At 38.8% G+C, this 22,939-nt stretch overlaps 1 protein-coding gene across 1 annotated transcript; it reads left to right on the top strand.

Annotated features, from left to right (window-relative positions):
* LOC114025863 (zinc finger protein 436-like) lies at positions 1-7,674 on the top strand. The gene is made up of 5 exons (XM_027839384.1): positions 1-64; positions 95-171; positions 2,116-2,205; positions 3,349-3,475; positions 5,789-7,674. Exons 1-5 carry the CDS (start codon positions 1-3, stop codon positions 7,087-7,089), a joined length of 1,659 nt encoding a protein of 552 aa, XP_027695185.1. The 3' UTR covers positions 7,090-7,674.
* The last annotated feature ends 15,265 nt before the right edge of the window (positions 7,675-22,939 follow it).

A 22,939-nucleotide genomic window follows, 5' to 3' on the forward strand; every position in this document is an offset into this window, starting at 1 on the left:
ATGGAGCTGGGTGCGGGGAGGACACGGTGCACCCTGGGATTTGTAGTCCAGACACGAAGCCCAGGTACGTAGTTCTCCTGCCTTCCAATCCCAGCTGCTTCCGCTTCCTTCCGCCCGGTCCCCGAGACGCCGGCGAGGCTGCGGTTCGCCAGCGACTGGCTCCCGCAGGCGGTGAGTGACGGACGCGGGAGCTGGGAGCTGGGAGCTGGGAGCTGGGAGTGGGGTCCTACGCCTGTCGTCCAGGCGCGATGGGGGACGGGGTCGCCTCGCCCCGTCCGTCAGAGGAGGTGCAGGGCTGGACACCTGGTCGTGGAGGCTCAGGGCGCCTCGCATCTTATGCCCCCGTTCGGGCCCCCCCCCCCCCCCGCGGCGAATAAAAGGGAATAAAAAAAGCCCTCCCTGCGTCCGGTCAAAAAGGGAAAAAAATAAGAGCGTGGGCAGGGGCTGGGGCGGGGCCGGGACCACGACCACGACCGCCGCTCCCTTTCCCCCTCCCCACCTCCACCGGAACACGCGGAGAAACCCGGGGCAACACGGGAAAGAGGAACCCAGGGGCGGGAAAGATACGGAAGGGCGAGGGCCGGCAGCGTTCGCGCGCGTGCACCGGGAAATGCAGAAGGTTTTGTCCCTGTTAACTTTAGCTTAACTAACTCCAGGGTTGAGAGGCTTTAAACAGAGAATCGGTCCTGGAGTCAGAAAGATCTGGGTTCAAATGCAGCCTCTGACATCCTGGCGGTTTGACCTTGGACAGTTTATTTGAGAACTATAGATTTCATTCTATACAATATTCATGTGAGTACTATAGTACTTAGCCTGGAAAGGAGAGGGTGGGAGGAGAAATGGGAAATATTGGCTTCTCCTATTTTCTGGACTCTGTGTTCCAGGGATCAGCTAAGTGGTGAAGGGTATAGAGAGCTGGACCTGAAATCAAGACCTGAATTCAAATGTGTCCTCCGACACTTAATAGCTGTGTGGCCCTGGGCAAGTCTCTTAACCTCTTTTTCCTATCTGTAAAATGGGGATAACAATAGCACCTACTTCGAAGGGTTGTAGCTGTGTCACCCTCTGATTGCCTCGGTTTCCTCATCTGTAAAACTGGGATAATAACACCTACACTGGAGAGTTGTTTGAGAGTCAAATGAGATAATTGTAAAGTGCTTAGTACAGTGCCTGGCACATAGTAATGGCTACATAAATGTTAGATATTATTATTACTATCCTGTCAAAATTTTCAGGCTGCATGAGGGGGCATATATAAGGGATATAACTTCAACCAGCATCTGCTGTGTGACCCCAGAACTCTCCTGGACCTTAGGTTTACAAAGACAAAACCCAAACAGTTCCTGCTGTCAAGTGACTTATTCTCTGGCAGGGTAAGGGCATGTGGGAGAGGAGGTATTTACTAAGTGCTGTCAATATTGGATGTATACTGAGTAATTCCGAGGGAGGGAAGGCAAGGCACTGACAACTTGAGGATCAGAAATGACTTCTTGTAGAATATGGTAGCATTTGAGCTGAGTTTTGAAAGGAGCTAGGGATTCTAGGAGGCAGCAGTCAGGAGGAATTGAATTCTAGCCAGAGAGAACTGTGGCAAGTAGGACAGTTCTGCAGTAATCAGAGTATGTGCTGTGAGCCTGGAAAAGAAGCCTAGAGGCAGATTGTGAAGGTCTTTAAATGCTAAATAGTGGAGTTTGTCTTTTATCCTAAAGGCAATACCGAGCCCCTGGAGCTTCCAGAGCCCTGTAGCATTGTCAACCTGTTCCATAAAAATTAGCAGGACTGTTCTCTTAAGGATGGACTTTGGAGGCAGGGAGACCAAACAGGAGGCTATTGCAATAGTCCAGGCAAGAAGAGTTAATAAGGACCTGTGCCTGTTCTCTAAAAAAAAGGTCTTTTCTCTGGGATGGGACAATAAGAATTAACAAAGCTTGCCCTTGATAGAGAGGATGAGAGCAGTATGAAGAGGCCTTATTTGGCACCAAAATGACTGGGTGTTCTTCACCCAGATGCTCTCTTTGCAAATGAGCTGATGTTCAATCATTTATATATTTGGGTTCTTCATACATAATCCCCAGGAGCTGGGTAACCGCTTATGACTTCTTTCTCTTCCTATAGCTTGGGATTCCCACCTGGTTAGTGAAGGGCATTCAAGAGCCAACTGAAGACCGGGAAATGGTGGTGGCTCTTCATCCAGTGGAATCCCAGGTGAGCCACGATTCCCCTTGTACCATCCGTGGTCTTGAGTGCTTCTTTGCTTCCTCTTTTCTCTTTTCCTACAAAGCCTTGTGTGCCCACATATACTGAAAATCCACTTTACAATTTTTCTGATGAAAGAGACTGCTATCTGATATCCAAGATATGTTGGTACCTAACGCAAATATATAACCCATTTCTCAATGGATAAGTAGGCCAAGGATATGAACAAATAATTCCCAAAAGAATTGCAAACTGTTAATAACCATATACAATAGGATTCCAAAGCACTTAATAATAAGAGCTGTGCAAAACATAACAACTCAGAGGTTTTACTTCACACATTCACTTAGCGCTTTGGCTAAGAAGACAGAAGTAGGGAATAGTCATTGTTGCAGGGATTTTGGAAAGGCAAATATACTAATTCATATGTAGATGTGTAAAAAGGCCCAAGTATTTTGGAAAACAGTTTCAAATTATACGATGGAAGTGATGAAAACGTTTATGCTTTTTGACCCAGAAATCCTACTGTTAGGCATGATGCCTCAAGGAGGTCAGAGGTGTAAACAAAGATCCCATATATTTATAGCAGCACTTTTTGTGGTAGTAAAAGACTGGAAATGAAATAGATACCCATTGTTTAGAAAACAGATGAATAAATTGTACATAAATGTAATGTAATATCAAAAATGACAAATATGAAAAATACAGAGAGACCTATGAGGGATTGCCCTTTGAGGAGGGAAGGATATATTTGCAAATTAAGAGGATGTAAAAAAATTTTTGTGAAAGAAACTTCCATAAATCATTTGTTAAAGGAGATCTTGGCTGATTTCTGTGCCATTCCCTTTGCCTCTCATCTCTTACTTCGCTGAATTCACATATATGTCTCTGGGTGCCATCTCCTTTGGTCCTGATCTGTATCTGGCCACTGGACCCAGGTGGCTTCGGAGGAAAAAGCGAGCCTGGTGACCTTGCACAGCCCTCCCTCACTTAAATCCAATTCACTCGCAAGTCATGGCATCGTTTTTCTGACGTCATGATCCTCTTTGAGAATGAAGGACAAACAATGATCTATTTTGCCTCTAGAAGATTTCCTTCCATCCTTCTAGAATTTATGGTGAAGTGCTGAATGAGAGTCTTGCATGGTTTCAGGGACTGGTGGTCGTTGAGGATCTCGCTGTGTATTTCTGCCAAGAGGAATGTGTTAACCTTCACCCCATTCAGAAGGAACTCCACTCAGACATCAAGCAAGACAGTTTCATGGATGTGATACCACTGGGTAAAGATTTGAAAGTGACTTCTTATCCCCTTCTTTTCACTTTTGTACTTCTGTTTCAGTGCCTTTACTAGTCTGACCTTATTCAAGAAGTAACTTCTCTAAGTGGCCTTCAAATAATTTGTTTTTGAAAGAATGTACTCTTTCCTCTTCATATTTGGCTGCAGAGAAAAAGCTAATATCTCATGTGGTTAAAGGGATAAACAAGCTGACTATCTAATGACTTGTGTTCTTGATTTATTTCTGTGTATATTTAGTATTTTATTTTAGAATCATAGCTAAAATTTTAGAATTTCTCTGTTTCAACCTTTGGCCTCCAAATAAGATTTTGTCTAAGCTGAAAACATTTAGTTGATTGTCCTTTTCTTCCTGATTTCCAGGGAAAACTTTCATAACCTTCTTCAATAACTGGTTCTAGTGTTTAATAGCTCTTAACAGCTAGGAAATGTTTTCTTATGGCTAATATAAATATTTTCTTCTATGATTTGAGCTTGTGTTTTCTTTTATGCTGTTTTCATTTGAGATAAAGAAGGACAAGGAACTCTGTTCTTTTTGACAACCTTTCAGATACTTAGCATATTTGCCTACTGTGCTGAAGCAGAGATATTAGTCTAAGAAAAACCTGAAGAAAAATTCATGGTGAAAGCAATGCCTCCTAATAATGACAGTCAACAAATTCTTAATTGGGGCACACCTCTTAATTCCATTGCAGTTTCAGCCTGTTTTTTTTTTTTCCTTAGTATTTCTCAGTGGTAATGGAGAAAAATCAGTCGCCATCATCTGGCTAGTAGCTCTTCATATATTTGTGATTGGGCTTTAACATCAAGGTTCCTCCTCTTTCCTGGAAGAGAATGGTTCCCACCCCTTTACATTGCTGTGTGTTGTTTTAGTGGAATTATTGCAAATCTTTATTAACAAATAATTGAGTGGTAGCAATGTTCAAGGCATTATACTAGATGCTGTACCAGTTGGCAAAATTTGATTTAAGATGGAGTCCTATCCATTAAAAAAGAAGAAACTGATATCATTTATGGAAGTTTCTTTTTCATATATGTACTTCTCAGTTCTGTATTGAAATTTTAGTGATAAAAATTAGGAGTTACTAGGAAGTAAGGGACCAGCTAACTTTTTAGCAAATGCTTTTAGTTTGGTCAAGACTTTTAGTGGAATATTTCCTGTTTCCTTCTATTATAATAGCAAGGATTATCCAAATTCTCCATAAATTGCTAATCAATTTATGGAATTATGAAATGGGAGCAGGCACACCTAGTTATTTGGGTACTCACCAGGAAAGACCACAATGGCACTGGGAAGTGAGGCTGCAATCACACTTTAATAAGGCACGGAAGGTACAGGGGCAAACAGACACAGAAAGTACAGAGACAAGCAGCGAAAAGGGCGGAGTACAGAGGCAGGTGGTGTGGGGATGAGGATAGGGTGATGGATGGAGGAAGGCAGGCGTTGTGAGGAAGAGAATGGGAAGGGGAGAGGTACAGAGTCATTCACATAACCGCGGAACAGAGTTGGGAACACTCAGCAGCATGGACCCAATGGAGACAGAAAAATACTTGGGGGTAAGGAGAAGCAGGCGTTTGAGGTCTAATTTTTATAGGGTTTCAGTGGGGGATCAAACTAATTCTTTAACTGTGCAACCTTGGGGTTAGTTTATTAACATACTTTAAAGTCAACATTTCCGCGTCATCTCAGCACCATTTGGCATTCTGCTGGTCTGTGGATGCCTGGAACTTATCTGAGACAGCAGTTTTCAGGATTTGGGGTCAATACATGATACAGTTTGCAAATTATGTTCCTTTGATCTTTGGGGTGACCTATATGTGACTCCTAGTTCCTCTTTGCCATCTTATTTCTTGCTTTTGTTACTTTATGCTGGTTACTTATACTGGCTACTTAATTACTATATTGACTAGAAGGAGGGTGGTTAGGGGAACCAGAACAAGATACAATTTAACTCACTCCCTAAGCTTTGTTGGGCTTCCTGATCACTGAATCTCCTCAATACATTTCTGTGAACTCACAGTTATTGTTAAGACTAGATACAAGGCCTTTTGATTCAATTTTCTTTTCACCCCAAGTTTTTCTTCAGATTTCTTTTAACTTAACTAGTCAGCCTTAGCCCAGAAGGATGAAAAATGTTAATGTCATGAACTTTTATCCTTGCTTCTTTGATTTATTCACATTGATTATTATTTACATCTTGGATTGCACTATCAAATGGTTTTTCAGTCTTGTAATTTGTAGCTTCCTTTTTCTTCATCCAGGGAAATAATTATGTCTGGAATTTCTCTGTTTTAGCAGGAGGTGAAAACAAAGAGGAGACACTTCAGCAAGAGAATACAGGGAGTGTAGGACCTCCAGAAATGTCTGCAACTCTGATTTCTGAGCTGGGAGAAGTGACTCTAAATCAACCAAGAAGGCCTGAAGGGAGAAGTCTAGGTTTATCCCAAGAAAAGAGATTTATAAGCCTTTTAGTTACCATTGATAATCCTTCTCCATTAAGAGAATTATCTCAGTGCATAGAAAACATAATACTTTCTGAGAGGGATATTTACCTCCCAGAGCTGGGTGTAGCAGCAGCTTATAGGTGTCATGAATGTGGTAAAAATTTCACTAAGAGCTCACGACTTATTTCACACCAGAGAATCCACACAGGAGAAAAGCCTTATGAATGTGCTGATTGTGGGAAGAGTTTTACTCAAAGATCTACCCTTTCTACTCATGAGAAAATTCACCTGGCTGAGAGGCCGCATCAGTGTGCTCACTGTGGAAAAACTTTTCGCCGAAGTACACATCTTATCCGACATGAGACTATCCATACAAGAGAGAAGCCCTATAAATGTGACCAATGTGGGGAAAGCTTCACTTGGAACTTCCAAATTTTACATCATCAGAAGGTGCACACAGAGGGGAAGCCCTATAAATGTCTCTTGTGTGAGAGAAGTTTCCGTAGGAACTCAGATCTTACCACTCATCAGCGCATCCATACGGGAGAGAGGCCCTTCAAGTGTTTAGAATGTGGAAGAAGCTTCAGTCAGAGATCAAACCTAATTACTCATAAGAGAACCCATACAGGAGAGAAACCTTATAAGTGTGTTGACTGTGGGAAAATTTTCCGCCGTAGTTCACATCTTACTCGACATGAAATTACCCATAGGGGAGAAAAAATCCACAAATGTAATGAATGTGGAAAAATATTCACTTTATATACTGAGTTTGTGCAGCATCAAAAGATTCACGAGGAAGAGAAGCTGTATTGTTGTATTGAGTGTGAGAAAAGCTTCAGTTGGAAATCAGACTTTATTACTCACCAGAGACTCCACTCAAGAGAAAGAGTTAATAAGTATCCCACGTGTGAAAAAAGTTTCAGACTGAATTCTCATCTTGTTATTCATGAGAGAACCTACACAGGAAAGAAATGCTATCAATGTTTTGAGTGTGATAAAAGTTTTTATAAAAATTCTGACTTCATTATTCATCAGCGACTCCACACAGGAGAGAAACCTTATCATTGTGCCAACTGTGGGAAAAACTTCAGTCGGAACTCACATCTCATTCGGCATAGAAAGATCCACATACGAGAGAACTTATATAGCTCATAGGGCAGTTCTCAGTATTTTGGCTGTGTTTAACATCTTTGGGGACTAGTGCACCACATAACAATTTTTGGCAAGACTTGGGCCCTCCCGAGGGGGAGAAAAGTGATAGTATTGCAGCATTTACAGTGTTGTGTTTTAATCTAAATTTTTTAGCTTGGGGTTTTTTTTTGTGTGTGATGGTTTTACTATTTGAAGTGCTTGAAAAAAAAGTATTTATGAAACTAGGTAGGTGAAATTTTGTAATAAAAAGACCAGATGTTAGAGTTGATTCTGAAATGAGCAACATTAAAATGTACTAAGGTTACTAAGCATAGGAGACATCCTTTATCCTTTGTATAAACTCAAGCTATTTCCAAGATTGCACTTTTATTCTCACTTCAAACAGGAATATATTTCATTAGAGTTCAGAGTCACTAAAACACAAAAACAAAAACATAAAATGTAAAGGTTTTTTTTTAAAAAAGCAAAAGCTAGGTGTGAGTTCTATTTGCCAAGCTGAAGTTATATTACTTGTTGCAACCTCATTAGTATCATCCAACTCTTCCTCAGTGCTTTTACATCCTCAATAAACCTCTTTTGTTTGACTAACTTGTGGCTTTTGAAGTGTTGGAGTCCATATGTTTATCCTTGTACCATTAGCCCTCTTGAGTGGCAAGAACAAATAAGCATTTTACACCTAGCACAATTATAGGCTGGTATATCCAGCATAGCTTTAGGCTTTGAGAAAAGCCTTTGTTTGCTGTTGTTTGCACTGCTGGCCTTTGCCAGTTGTGCCATTGTTTACTGTGGTCCTATTCCAAATACCTTCTCCAAGCCATTTCTTTAGCCTGATAGTGTCCATTATATACAATGCCCTCATATCATGGCAGATGGTTGCCTGTCCTTGGCTGGGAGAAAAAAACCCTTCCTTGCTTCATTCCATTAATACTCTTTTTTCTTTGCTGCTGGTTGAAGTTCTGAGATTTTTTTTCAAAAGGAAACCCTACATCCATCTCTGCCAATGTTACTATATTCATGGTGTCAGAAACCAAAGTATGTGTTCCAGTGTTACATTCACAGAATCTCAAAATTGGACAGAATGTGTGGAAATTTCCTGTTAGTCATGTTAGCTTTTACAAAGTCATTTCCAATAAACATAGTAACAGTGAAAAAATGAGGAAATACAATTAAAATGACAGGATACTCTTTTCAGGAAGCTGTCAGTTCAAAAACATTCCATTATCCTCTCACTCTTGCAACAGTCTTAATACTTGTCACATCATGAGACCTCACTGACTGTACGCTTCTGTTTTCCTCTTTTGTGCTCAAGTATAATCTATGTTGATTAATTCTAGGATCTCATTTTTTAATACGGTCTTTTCCTTTAAGCTGTATGTAATCATCAGTAATATACATTACTTTAGTTGTTTAGTGTAAATATGGAGCTCTCTGTGTTTTACTTTGATACAGAGAATGCAGCAAAACAGTGGATTAAAGAGAATTATTTTGTATGCTATACCAAATAGAATTATAAGGTTGAGGATTGCTTCAACCAAAGCAATTAGGCTAAGTTAGTGGGAGCTATGTTGTAAACAAAATCCTCTTGATCCTAATCAAACATTCTATAAAACATAAACGTCAGTCAATCATTCAGTAATTATTAAGCACCTGCTATGTGCCAGGCATTGTGCCAGGAACTAGGAATACAAAGCATAAAAAGTCTCTGCCCTCAAGAAGCTTACATTCTAAAGGGATACAACATAGATTTATATGTCTAGAAAATACATGTACAAAGTAGATATATACTTACTTTGGGAGGGAAGGGCCTAGAAGCTGGTGGGACCATGAAAAGCTTCATGGGGAAAGTATTGAGCTTACTCTTGAAGAAAATCAGAGATCTTGAGAGACTGATGAGAGGAGATGGTACATTACAGGTTTGTTGGACAACCAATGCAAAGGCATGGAGATGAATAGACAATTAACAGATCCAGTTTGGACTAAAGGGTGTGTGAAGGTAGTAATGATTAATAAGATTGTAAAGGTAGTGTGGGTCCAGCTTGTAAGGAGCTTTAAATGCCAAACAGAGGAGTTTTATATTTGATCTTAGAGGAAGCAGAACTACTATGGTTATTGAGTATGGCACTGGGAGATGGGGTGACATGGTCAGAATAATACTTAAAGAAAATTTTTGGTGTCTATGGGGAGTATGGATTTGAGTAGAGAGATGCTTGGGACTGGATATATATATATATATATATATACACACACACACACACACACACACCCCCATACACATATATATAAACATATAAAATGTATGTGTATGTGAAACATATATATAAACACATATAAAATATGTGTGTGTATGTAAAACATGTATACATAAAACATACAAAGATACTGGCTCATTGAGTTTTGATGGTTCAGAGTGAGTGTAAATGGCAATTGTTTCTGTTCTGGCCAGAAACTATGAGGGTCTTCCCCTCCCAGATGGATTCTTTTGGGAAGTCAAACTAGGCCATCTTTTGCCTCTTATTTTATTATCTTATCTAGCTTTTAATCACTGAATGGGTGTTGCCTCAGACAAACTGAGACCTGGGAAACACCTTAGCCTAAAAAGGCCAGGGTGTCCCGCTGAATCCGGAGCCATCACCAGTCATCCTAACCATTGTCTTGCCACTAGCCTCTGAAGACTCTGGAGGACAGAGTGAAGCTGATGACTTTACACAGCCTTCCTCACTTAAATCCAATCCACTTCAAGTCAAGACATCACCCTCCTGATGTCATTGGTCCTTTTAGAGAACGAAGGATGAACAACAGACAACATAAAGATACTAATTGAAAGTATGGGAATGGATGAGGTTACCAAGAGAAAGAGTAGAAAGATAAAAGACATCTCCTAGGATAGGACTTTAAGGTATGCCCACAGTTAAGAAGCATGGTATAGATGAAGATCTAGAAGAGAGAGACAAGAAGTGTCAGATAGGCAGGAGGAAAACCAAGAGAGTGGTGATATGAAAACCCAGGGTTGAGGAGCAGGGTGGTTTTCTCTTGGCTGGAAATTCAGTAACATGATGATTGGAATAATAAAGGTGACAACTATCCAGTGATGAATGGAGTCTGAGTAGAGGATCATTAGATAGGAGCAGCTGCTGATAAGGCAGATGAGTACAATATTCCAGATCCTAGCTGCCTCTCAGTTGTGGTCTTGGTGTAGTTATAGTCAGAGTAAAGTCATGCTGTACAGTCATGATTGTAACAGTCACTGCCTGTCTATAGTACTGGCACAGCCTAATCTACCTCATAAGGTGCCACTTGGCACAGTGTGGTCTGTCCTGCTGATCTCAATTCTTTAATTCTTTAACAGCATCCAGAAGACTATTAAAATTAGGGAGGCAATCTTGGAATCCGAGTGGTCCGGCTAAAGCATATTTGGAATCTGAGCCACAGGTGAAAGACTCACCTGTAGCTCCAAGAAGTTATAACATCCAGTAAAACCCCCTTGGCAGATGAGCTAAACAGGCCTCAAACCCATAGATGAATCAGCGGGATGTCTACTGCAAGCATATGAAGACTTTACTCAGCGGAATGGGCAGATCAGAACAGTTAGTTCCAATGGCCATGAAGGCAGTTGAAGCAGGACCTGTGGAGCACTTAGAGTTTGATCAGACATTGAAGATTCCAAGGTCATCCACTGCATCTGGGGCCATTGCCAGTCATCTTGACCTTTGTTCTGCCACTGGACTTTGATGATTCAGGAAGAAAAAGTAAGACTGATGACTGTATAACTCTGCCTCACTTACATCTAATTCATTCTCAAGTCAAGACATCACCCCATGATGTCATTGGTCCTCTTTGAAAACAAAAGACAACAATTTGGAATTTAAGATTACTGTAAACAGATTCCCCATTTTTAATTCTGCATACACTGCAACTGGGGTGGTTATAAAGGCTAGGATGTCAACTGATTTCCAATTCCATGCCAAGTATCTGGTATTATTACAGGAATACTTAGAATGAATTGACTAAGTTCTTGTAGGGGTTGATCTATAAATCATAGTGGTTTACATAATCCCATATGCCCCGCTAGATAACCTGTAGCTTGGGACTTTGACTCTTGTAATAAGTCCATATGCTTAAAAAATGTATTATTAGTGGCTGAACTTAGAACCTTTAGGCATACCTTTGTGGCCGTAGGTTAGAAAGGATTCCCAAATTACTTAGCTGCCAGATCAGTACTGGTGAGTGAGGTCATCATGTAGGCCTCAGGACTGGTTATTTAATAAATCTTGGATCTCAGAGGACCTTTGTCTCATTGGAGTGCTGGTTTGACCATCTTACTTATTAGTAGTGAGAAGAGGGTTCACTTGTGGTTGCCCAGTAAAGAAATGATGTGAAGCTTTCCCAAAACCTCCTAAAGTTGATTCATTTGGACTCATATCATAAGGTTATCAGAGGTTTCTTTCTAGGCTTTTATGTATATGTAGAACAAGACTTCACTTGGTCCTGTCCCAAAGAGAGCTAAATCCCAGTTTCCTCTTCAAAGTAATAAGGCAATTACATGTTCTAAATATTGCCAATTACATAACTAATCCATTTGAAGCAATAAAGATATTAGATGAAAATTGAAGGTATGCCTATCAATTGGGGAATTGCTAAACAAGCTGTGGTATCAGATTGTAATGGAATATTATTGTGCTGTAAGAAATGACAAACAGGATGATTTCAGAAAAACCTGGAAAGACTTACATTAACTTATGCATAGTGAAGTGAACAGAACCAAGAAAACATTGTGCACAGTAACAACAATATTGTTTGACGAAGAACTGTGAATGATTTAGCTATTCTTAGCAATACAATAATCCAAGACAATCCCAAAGGACTAATGATGAAGTGTACTATCTGCCTCAAGAGAAAGAACTGACATTGTTTGAATATAGACTGAAGCATGCTATTTTTCACTATCTTTTTTTCCTTTTGTTCGAGTCTTCTTATACAGAATGACTAATATGGAAATATTTTACATAATTGTACATGTATAACCTATATCTGATTGCTTACCATCTCAGGGAGGGGGGAGGGGAGGAATAGAATTTGGAACTCAAAACTTTAAATAAAAATGTTTCTAAAAATTGAAAAAAAAAAGTAAGGATATTAGGAAGCAGTGTGAAGGTTAAAGTAAGAGAAATTTTATAACTCAATCAACGAGCATTTATTTAGTACTTATATGCCAGGCATTGTACTAAGCACTGGGAATACAAATAAGTGAAAACAGTTCCTGCCTTTGTGGAATTCACATTCTAATGAAGAACAGAATATGTACATACATAGGATAGAGATAGGGGGTGAAGCTATCTCTTGGGGACTTGTCAGGGGGACAAGGCTTGGTCAGTTATGGTTCTCCTTGAAAGAGGCAGTTGTTTGTACTTTGAAACATTATAAGGGTCTAAGCATCCTACAACTTCGACAATGCCTTTTCTTTTTTAAAAATCAATCAATTAATTAATTTTTAGTTTTCAACATTCACTTCCACAGTATTTTGAGTTCTCCCCATCTCTCCCCTCCCCCACCCCAAAACAGCATGCATTCTGAATACCCCTCTCCCCAATCTGCCCTCCCTTCTGTCAACTCCCCCCCCCCTTGACAATGCATTCTTTCACCGTTTCTACATCACTGAATGGCTTCCCTTTTCCCCCAAGTGTATAAACTACTTTATAAGTTGCTTCAGTGGCATTATTTCCAGGTCTTATTCCTGCTTGAAAGAATTGTCTTTGCTTTTGCTTTTCAGCTTTTAATTTCTGCAATACAACCTTTTACACCTCTCCCTCTAATTTAGAATATTTTTGGTCCTTATGGGTGTTATAATGCTGATGAGTGTTGAATTTCTTTAATGTTGATATTGCAGTATCACAAAACAAGCAAATCATCTTATCTTTAGCAGAAACAAGATAATATTGCAATTCCCAATCTTCATTAAAAAATGTTTTTTTCCTTCAGTGTTCCCTTGGTCTTCTTTGACATGAGGAGCATACAGAATTAAAAAATACTGTTGAGCTGTGCAACTATTAAAAAATTCCACTTCAAACAGAAATGCAGTGCACCATGGTCAAAAGCTGATTACAAACTGGTGTTGATAACAGACTGGTGTATTCAACCCACATAAACTCTCAACAACCAGCCATGTGTGGTAGTGGTGCCAGTCAGGAGGGAGAAGTTAGAACTAAATAATGAGTGTAGCAGCCATCAATTTAACCCTTATGGCTTACTAATGTTCTAATTGTGCTGGTCAATCTGGGAGGATTATTTCATTGAAACTTATTTTATTCTTTAGTATTTTATATATGTTCACTTTAAAAATAAAATAAAAATATAAAAGACTAACAAAAACATATTGATAAAAATAAAAGGATCTGTTCTGTAAAATTTGGATTCAGTCAAAAGGCTGCCCTTAACGACCTAGAAAGCCACATGTGGCCTTAAGGCCACAGGTTCCTCACCCCTGTTCTAAAATATTTGTAGGAATTTTCTTTGTGGTGGCAAAGAATTGGAAATTGAGAGGTAGCCTACTAATTGTGGAATGGCTAAACAAGTTGTGGTATATGATTGTGATGGAATACTACTGTGCTATAAGAAATGATAAGCAGGTTGATTTTAGAAAAACATGGAAAGACTTACATGAAATAATGAAAAGTGAAATGAGCAGAACCAAGAGAACATAGTATACAGTAGTAGCAATATTGTTCAAAGAATAATTGTGAGTATTAAAAATGTTTAAATCAATTACAAAGGACCTATGAAGAAAAATGCTATCTACCTCCAGAGAAAGAACTGATAAGTAGAAATATGCATAGTATTGTTTTGTATATATTTATAAATCTGTGTCAAATGGTAGCTTTCTTTAGTGTATGGTGGGAAGGGAGGGAGAGAAACAGTTGGAAACTTAAAATGTAACCAAAAAATTTAAAAAAAAAAAAGAAAAATCCTCACACTGACAAATTTACTGGTCTGGACTATGTATTAGTTACCTGGTCAATAAGCCCTTATTAAGTATTTACCATGGGCCTAGCACTGTGTTAAGTATTGAGGATATAAAAAAGGGCAAAAAATGATTTCTAAATACATGTAAAAAATACAATATATATGCATATGTGTATATACACATATATATCCATATATACTACATATATGTGTGTATACGAGTGTGTGTGTGTATGAGACAGAGAGAGAGAGAGAGAAAGATAGAGAAGAGACAGAGACACAGAGAGAGAGAGAAAATAGAGAAGGTAATCTCAGAGAAAGATAGAGAAGAGACAGAGACACAGAGAGAGAGAGAGAAAATAGAGAAGGTAATCTCAGAGAGAAGGTAGTCTCTAGCAGTGGGAGAGTCAAGGCATTTTTTTGTGATGTTCAGTGCTCACAGTACCCAGCACCTTCCAATTTTATTCTGGAAAAAAGTATTAATTATATATTGATCTTAATTATATATATTTCTATGAACCTTTGCTTTTTACCTCTTTCCTCAGACTTGAGTCACATTTCCCAACATATTTTTCGCCATCTTCCCCTGGCCCCCCCTTTGTTCTGAAGTCACCAAGTATCAAAGTATATATTGACTTTATTTGGAGGCTGTTGTCAAACTCTTCATAATAGACTTTCTCTTCATTCTCCACAAGATCTTGGCACATAACTACAGTTAACTGCATGATGATCTTTTTTTCTTATGCTCGTGCAAGCACTGCAGGATGAGATCATTAAGGATATCATGAAATATGTTCCTTATTGAGAACAACTCCTCAAACTCCTTTGCTTCTCCAAGAGCCTGTGAACCTACCTTTTTATTTAATTGCAACTTGCTTTTGTCTTTTGTTTTTGTTTATTACAAACATATCAACAGTGATATGGGTCATTTCTTCCAACAGTATGTCAATTCCTTGGTCATTGGACAAATATCTCCTATTTAGAGTACCTACATTTATAAATGTCTAAAAATTGTGTTCCTTAGCAAGCCTCTTTCCCAGTGCTCTACTACCATCACTGAAGAAGTGGGAGGGAGCAGCCACACAGATCTGAAGGACATTAAAATGTTTTCTTCATTGGTTGCCATGGTTAAAATATTCCAGCTTTCTGGCAACTTTCTGGCAATAAAACTTTTCACAAGTTGGTCCCTGGATAGTTCACTTGGGGTGAGGTTAGGGTGAAATACCTGTTCACCAGCCCCACAAATGTTTCCTATTTTGATATTTTAAATATCAACTTCCTGGGACAATATAGAATTATGGGTTACTGTTTTACGTCTCAAGTAAAACCCCAAATGGGATCATGAAGAGTTGGACACAACTCAACAACAACAAAACCTTTCTTTATAGATGGCTCTGAAACTTTCAGCTTCCTTTGCTGTGTTGTTTTCCCTATTATTTTTGTAACTTAACCTTCCTGCAAGGGCACCTTGGTCTTTTATCATTTGTTTACAGAAAGGAACAAAGGACACTTTAACTTTAATTGGATGGTACTTTGTTTACATATGGGCACAAAATGTACTTTAAATTCAACAGAATAATACCAACATTGTCCTTTGCATTGGATCTTGGGGACAGGGACTGTCTTTGTTTTTCTTATTTGTATCCCCGGGTCTTAGCACAGTGCCTTGCCTGGCACATAGTAGATGCTTAATAATTGTTTATTGAATTGAATTAAATTAAACCTCCATCTTCATAGTATCTGAAATACAAAATAAAATTTCCAGTGAGAGATGAAAAGGTGTGAAATAAATTTTGTTGTGTATTATGGAAAACTTAATTACTACTTTAACTTTTGCAAGAATGGAAATCTTAATATTTCCGTAATGGACAATGCTTCTGCTTTGGTTCCAAATTTTGTCCTATTGATAATCTTAATAAAGTGGTGGAGTTTTTTTCCTCTCACAGTGATCAATTTAAAAATATGAAGCATTTATCTGCTTCTATGCAGGTGTGTATGATTTCATCCCTTACATATTCACAGTTATGAGTACTAACTATGCATTTCCTTCTATCCTATTTTCTTTTGTTTATCCTTCTCTATCTCTTTTATATTCTCTCTTCTCTAAAGTCTGTTTTGCTTCTGACCATAGCTTTCTTTTATCTGCTCTGCATTTTATCACCCTGCCTTTCCCTTTCCCCCTACTCCTCCTACTTGCCCTGATGGGTTAGAGAGATATCTATCAGCAATTAGTTATGTACATATATTTTCCCTCTTTGAATCAATTCAGATGTGAGTAAGGTTCAAGTGTTTCTTGATGCCCTCTACCATTTTCACCTCCACTATTAAAAGTTCTTTATTGCCTAAAAAAAATGAAATAAATAAAAAAATAAAAAAATGTGAAGCATTAAAAACATTATTATACTCACCTGTAAGTACTGGCATGTTACCACTGGTTTTTCATCTCTAAGGACTGTAGGCCTTGCCAAAAATTCCCATAACTAACCACACATGTGAATAATTTAGAGAAATATGGGATGACTTGTATGAAGTGATGGAGAGTGAAGAAAGTAAACCCAAACTTTCCCTCTCCTGCTGCTTGAGGAGCTGGCTGCCACCATGAATGACACCTTAACCATCAGAACCAGGAAGTTCATGACAAACAGACTTCTTCAGCGTAAACAGATGCCCTTCATCCTGGAAAGGCCACTGTGCTCAAGACTGAAATTCGAGAAAAACTGTCCAAGATATACAAGACAACTCCAGACATCATTTTTGTCTTTGGATTCAGAACCTATTTTGGTGGTGGCAAAACAACAGGCTTTGGCATATTTACGATTTCCTTGACTATGCAAAGAAAAATGAACCAAAGCACAGACTTGCAAGGCATGGCCTGTATGAGAAGAAAAGGACATCAAGAAAACAGAATGAAGAAAGACAGGGGTACTGAAAGGCAAATGTCAGCGCTGGCAAAAAATGAGCTGGAAATTTCACAACAGAAGGAATAAAAGGCACTACAGAAGATGTTTATCCGTGAAGATAATTTTTCATCAGAGCATAAATCAACTATGCAAAAACTTAAAAAAAAAAAGAAAACAAAGCCAAGAGACAATATACATAATGATTACAACGATGTAAGAAAAGACAATGCTAAAAGGCCACAGAACTCAGGTCAAACGCAAAGGATGATGTCGGTATCATCCTATTGAAGTTAAGGTGCACTTTGTACCTTTCTGTAAACAAAGGACAAAGGTGTTGAGATAGTCGGGTTAGTTTATTCTTCCTTCACCCAGCTGAGCAGAAAGGACTTGTAGATAGTGAAGTATGAATACTCAATGAGTACAACCCCAGATTCCAAAGGAATTCATCCAATGTCTGGGTTTAGGGTTTTTTCATCTATTCAAGCTGGAGTATTCAAAGACAAGTGAGTTTCTTCACCCCATATTTGAGAATTCAGTACCTTTTTTTTCTACATCTGTAGACTTTAGATTGTGAGCTCCTTCAAGGCAGAGACTGCTTTTTTGCTGCTTTTTGTATCCCCAGCACTTAGCACACAGTAGATGCTTAATAAATGTTGATTGACTTGTTGTTTTAAAACCTCACAGCTCCCTTATATGTGTGTGTATTCCATCCAGTATAAGTTGTCTGGGCTGGGCTGGTTGCCCGGGATTCAGCTATGCAGAGTGCAATTTCACTTTCAAGCCAAAGCAGGGGCCCTCAGTAGCTGTGAGGCTCAGGACACACAAATCTTCCATCCTTTTATTGTGTGTGGCACAGTCCACTTTGGTGCAAAGTTTTGTCGGTATTCCTTGAAATCCCCAAACTTGACTGTCCACAAGTGGAAAGTGTCATGTAATTTAATTCAACAAACACCTGTTCAACACTGACTGTGTGCCAGGTATCCTGCTAAATGCTAGAGACGGAGAGATAAAATGAAACTATCTTTGTCACTCTATTCAGTGGTTTTTCTTAACGTAGATGAACGTGTATACCTTGCTCCTCGGGTTAGGTAGTCATTGGGATATTTCTGTCAGTGTTAAAACATATCTGCACAAAATCTGTTTAAGAAAAAGTCACCATAAGCTTTCTTTTCTACTGGCACCGATCAATTCACCCTGTAGCCTGTGAACTAATAGTTTAATGAATCTGAAATTATCTTTATAGCCTAACCATAACAACAACTTACATTGGTATGACCCTTTTACAGTTTCAAAAATGCTCTAACTTCCACCATCTCATTGGAGACTCGTGACAACCTTGCCAAAGTGTCAGGTTAGATATTATTGTATCAAGTGACTTTCCCAAGGTCACAGAGATGGTACTAGAAATGGCAGAGCCCCAACAGTCAAGATCCTCTGACTCCCAGGTAAGTGCTATTTTTCTATTTCAATTTAGACTGTCTCTGAAGTATTCTGGGAAGACTAGCACATCTGGTGTGGGGGGCTTGCCAAGCCCTTTTCAGGGCTACTCATCCACCTTTGGTGTCCACCTGCTACCCAACTCTCACCTGTAGCTTGCACAGTGTCCACACCCTGGTAAAATCATCTCAGTAGATGGCCTACACCAGGTTGAGGAGAACCAACATGCTTCAGACTTGTTGGTGAATTAAGGAGATATCTACCCCAAGCATATGAAGACTTCACCTGGCAGAATGGGCAGATGAGAACAATTAGTTTCAATGGCCATGAAGGCACCTGAAGTAGGACCTGTGGAGCACTTAGAGTTTGGTCAGACATTGAAGATGCCAAAGTCATCCACTGCATCTGGGTCCATTGCCACTCATCTTGAATTTTGTCTTGCCACTGGACTTTGATGCCTTCAGGAAGAGAAAATGAGGCTGATGACTTTGTGCAACTCTGCCTCACTTAAATCCAATTCACTCTCAAGTCAAGACATCACCCCATGATGTCATTGGTCCTCTTTGAAAACTAAGGACAAATAATAACAACAACACACTGTCTCTATTCCACCTTATATCCTTAGATTGGTAGGATGATTTTCTGCTGATATGAGAGAAATTACTCCTCTTTGAGTTTCTGTAGGTTACTACTGCTGAAATAAATCTACCACAATGTAGAAATTATAGAGGTAAAGACCTGGGTTTTATTATGCTTAAGCACAGGTTCTGGATTTATAAAAATAACTCTGAACCCAGATTAGAGTTTATGACAAGCTTTAATGGAGAAAATTACATTAGAGGGACAAAGAAATAAATTCTTTCACATATTGCAATCTCATACATTCTTTTAGGCTATAAAAGTTAAAACAGATTCATAATCCCATGCTTTTTTCAATGACATCAAAACTGGATGAACTTAAACAGAATCGTAATCTCATATATCACCTAAGGAAACAAACATGGTTAAATAGACTTTAAAGGTAAACTATGTCATGTTATGACTAAACTACATTTAGAGGGTTCACAATGGGGTGACTGAGAGGAAAGGAATTAACTTGTCACCAGAATAACCAAGGAGTCAGCTACAGTTGACATTTGGGATCCTTCCTCAAATAAGGCAAGTCAAGTTATTTTGGGAAGCCTTTACTCCCTTTTTGGTTTCTTATCTGAGGAACATGTGAGGCCTTAAGTAAATTTTCATATCCCATGGCACAGGTTTCAGCCAGCTCAATAATCTCTTTATGAGTGAAATGGCCCTGATACCCCTCCCTTAGACAATAAAAATTAACAAAAAGAAATAAAAAATAAAGATTTTTTATAATGCTGCCATTCAGAAAAGATTAGATATGCTCTGAGTTCCTTTCTCAGACCTTTCCTTCTTGTTCTTTTTTTTAAAATCATGTTTTATTAAAAACTTAACATTGAACATCAATATAGCCAAGGAAACTTGCTTATTTACACTTAAATTGTTTTTTCCCCCTTTTTTGTTTTTCAACTCTAAAAAGGTAAAGGAGACTGAGAAATTAGTTCAAGAGAACCCGAGGAAGGTAAGAATTCATTTCTGAAATCCTAATTAAGTTGTTATCATTTAAGGTCCAGATTATGAAAGACCAGGATCAGATTTGCAGATTAATTGTAGCCTGGAGTGGTTTCTATAGAAACTCTTCCATAGCACAAAATCGAGCCACACTCAGTATCCCCTTGGCTTTTGGAAGGAAGTATACAAAATATAATTTTGTATAATATACAAATGTAATTTGTATAATCTCATTATTGACACTAATTAGTTTAGACTTTGACCAAATCACTTGACTTCCTCCCTCCCTTCCGTTCTACTTTCCTTCCTTTCTTCCTTCCTCCCTCCCTCCTTTACTTCCTTTTTCTTTCTTTCCAAACATGTGATTTCTTCCTCTAGCAAAGAATTTTTTCCAATGCAGATATGCACTTTCTCTGCAATTTAGGAGTTTAAGAGAGTTCCCTGAGGACACAGAGATTCTGTGATTTGCTCAGGCTTGCATAGTTATGCTATATCAGAGAAGGCACCTGAAACCAGGTCTTTTTGACCAGGAGACCGGCTCTCTATCTACTGACATCCTTTTCTTAATCTGCAAAAGGAAAGGCTTGATTTGGGTATCTCTAAGGTCCTTTCCAGTTCTAACAATCTATGGAAAAGGGATCCTTAGCCCTCAGAAATATTGCTGTGGAAGTTTGTTGAATTAATTTGGGAGTTGATTGAAACAGGGAGATATTAGGGAGCTTTGGTTTGAGGAGCACTCCCTTGGTGCTGCACCTGCAAATGTATCCTAATCTTGGAAATGGACCACTATCCATTATTGCAATTGAGTGCTCCCCAGATTTCTCACGTCTTCCATAAACTTTTTTGGAGCTGCTTTCCTTTTTTCATCTGATTTTATATTCCCTTCTTTCCCCAATCCCTCAGCTTCAGTTACAATCATCAATTGCTCACTGACATTTTAAACTGGAAGTCTCTGAGATATCTTAAACTCAGCATTATCTTTACTGAATCATTATCTTTACTTCTAAACCTTATGTCAAAAGCACCAGCATCTTTCAGCATCTCAGGTTTGTAATCTCAGCATTATACTAGATTCCATATTTTATGGCACCCAGCATATCCAATCAGTTACCAAGTTTTGACATTTTTACCTGCATGGTATCTCTTACATCTGACCCCTTCTCTCCACTCACATAAATATTGTCTTTATGACCTCTCACTTAGAGTATTGCAACATCCTCCTAACTGGTCTCCTGGCCTAAAGTCTCACTGCTGCATTTTATTTTACACATTGCCACCAAGGTAATTTTCCTTAAGTGCAAATTTAACTGTGTAACCCCAGTACTCCATAAGCTTCTGTGGATTCTTATTACCTCTAGAAATAAAATATAAAATTCTCCATTTGTTTTTTTTATTTTTTTCAGTTTGAATTTGTATCTTTTTAAAAAATTAATTTATTTTTAATTTTCAACATTCACTTCCATAAACTTTTGAGTTTTAAATTTTCTCCAACTCCATTCCTTTCCCCTTCCCCAAAATGGCATGCGATGTGATATATGCTCTACATATACATTCTTATTAAACATATTTTCACATTAGTCATGTTGTAAAGAAGAATTAGAATGAATGGGAGGAAAGATGAGAAAGAAGAAACAAAACAACAAAAAAAGAGAAAACAGTATGCTTCCATCTGCATTCAGACTCCATAGTTCTTTTTCTGGATGTGGATAGCATTCTCCATCATGAGTCTTTTGGAGTTGTCTCAGATCCTTGTATTGCTGAGAAGAGCTAAGTCTATCAAAGTCAGTTATCACACAATGTGGCTGTTACTGTGTACTATGTTCTCCTGGTTCTGCTCATTTCACTCACTATCAGTTCAAATAAGTGCTTCCAGGTTTTTCTGAAGTCCGCCTGCTCATCATTTCTTATCGCACAATAGTATTCCATTACATTCATATACCACAACTTGTTCAGCCATTCCCCAATTGATGGGCATCCCCTCAATTTCCAATTCTTGGCCACCACAGAAAGAGCTCCTATAAATATTTTTGTACGTGTGGGTCTTTCCCCCTTTTTTTATGATCTCTTTGGGATACAGACCTAGAAGTGGTATTGCTGGGTCAAAGGGTATGCAGTTTTATAGCCCTTTGGGCATAGTTCCAAATAGCTCTCCAAAATGGTTGGATCAGTTCACAACTCTACCAACAATGCATTAGTGTTCCAACTTTCCCACATCTTCTCCAACATTTATCATTTTCCCGTTTTGTTGTGTTAGCCCATCTGATAGGTGTGATGTGATACCTCAGAGTTGTTTAGATTTGCATTTCTCTAATCAACAGTGATTGACAGCATTTTTTCATATGACTATAGATCCGTTTGGTTTTTAAAGTCCTAGCCTGGCCCCAGCTGATCTTTCCAAACTCATTGGACATTACTTCTGCCCTCTGTGATCCAGCCAAGTTAGTCTTCTCTCTGTTCCTCATTCAGTATCCTCCATCTCCCCTCTCAGAGCATTTCTACTGGCCATCCCCCATTCCGGAATGCATTCCCTCTTCATCCCTGCTCATAGCCCCTCTTCCTTTAAGATACAGCCCCTGCACCATAGTCCAAATGAAGCCCTTCCTGATCCTCCCACCTGCTAATACTCTCCCTCCCAAATTACTTACTATCTAACTGCTTTGGCTATGTTTGTGTATATATCATTACTTATGCTTCATGTATTTTCATGTGTACTTGTCTCCTTAGTTTAGAATGTAAGCTCATGGAGGGTAGGGATAGTTTCCGTCTTTGTACTTGTATTCCCATGGCTTAGCGCATTGCTGGGCACATAGAAGGTGCTCAATAAATACTTGTTGGTCTATATAATTCATATTTAAAGACGAGACAGTGATTCACGGTTTTGCTATATGTAATGAGCTATAACATTTTAGGAAGAACGACGACCTATAGAAATACAATAAACAAACGGCAAACATCAAAAAGATGATAGCGCTTTTCATACT

Source organism: Vombatus ursinus, unplaced genomic scaffold (genome assembly GCF_900497805.2).
Source record: "Vombatus ursinus unplaced genomic scaffold, bare-nosed wombat genome assembly UNPS02014832.1, whole genome shotgun sequence".
NCBI classification, from domain to species: Eukaryota; Metazoa; Chordata; class Mammalia; order Diprotodontia; family Vombatidae; genus Vombatus; species Vombatus ursinus.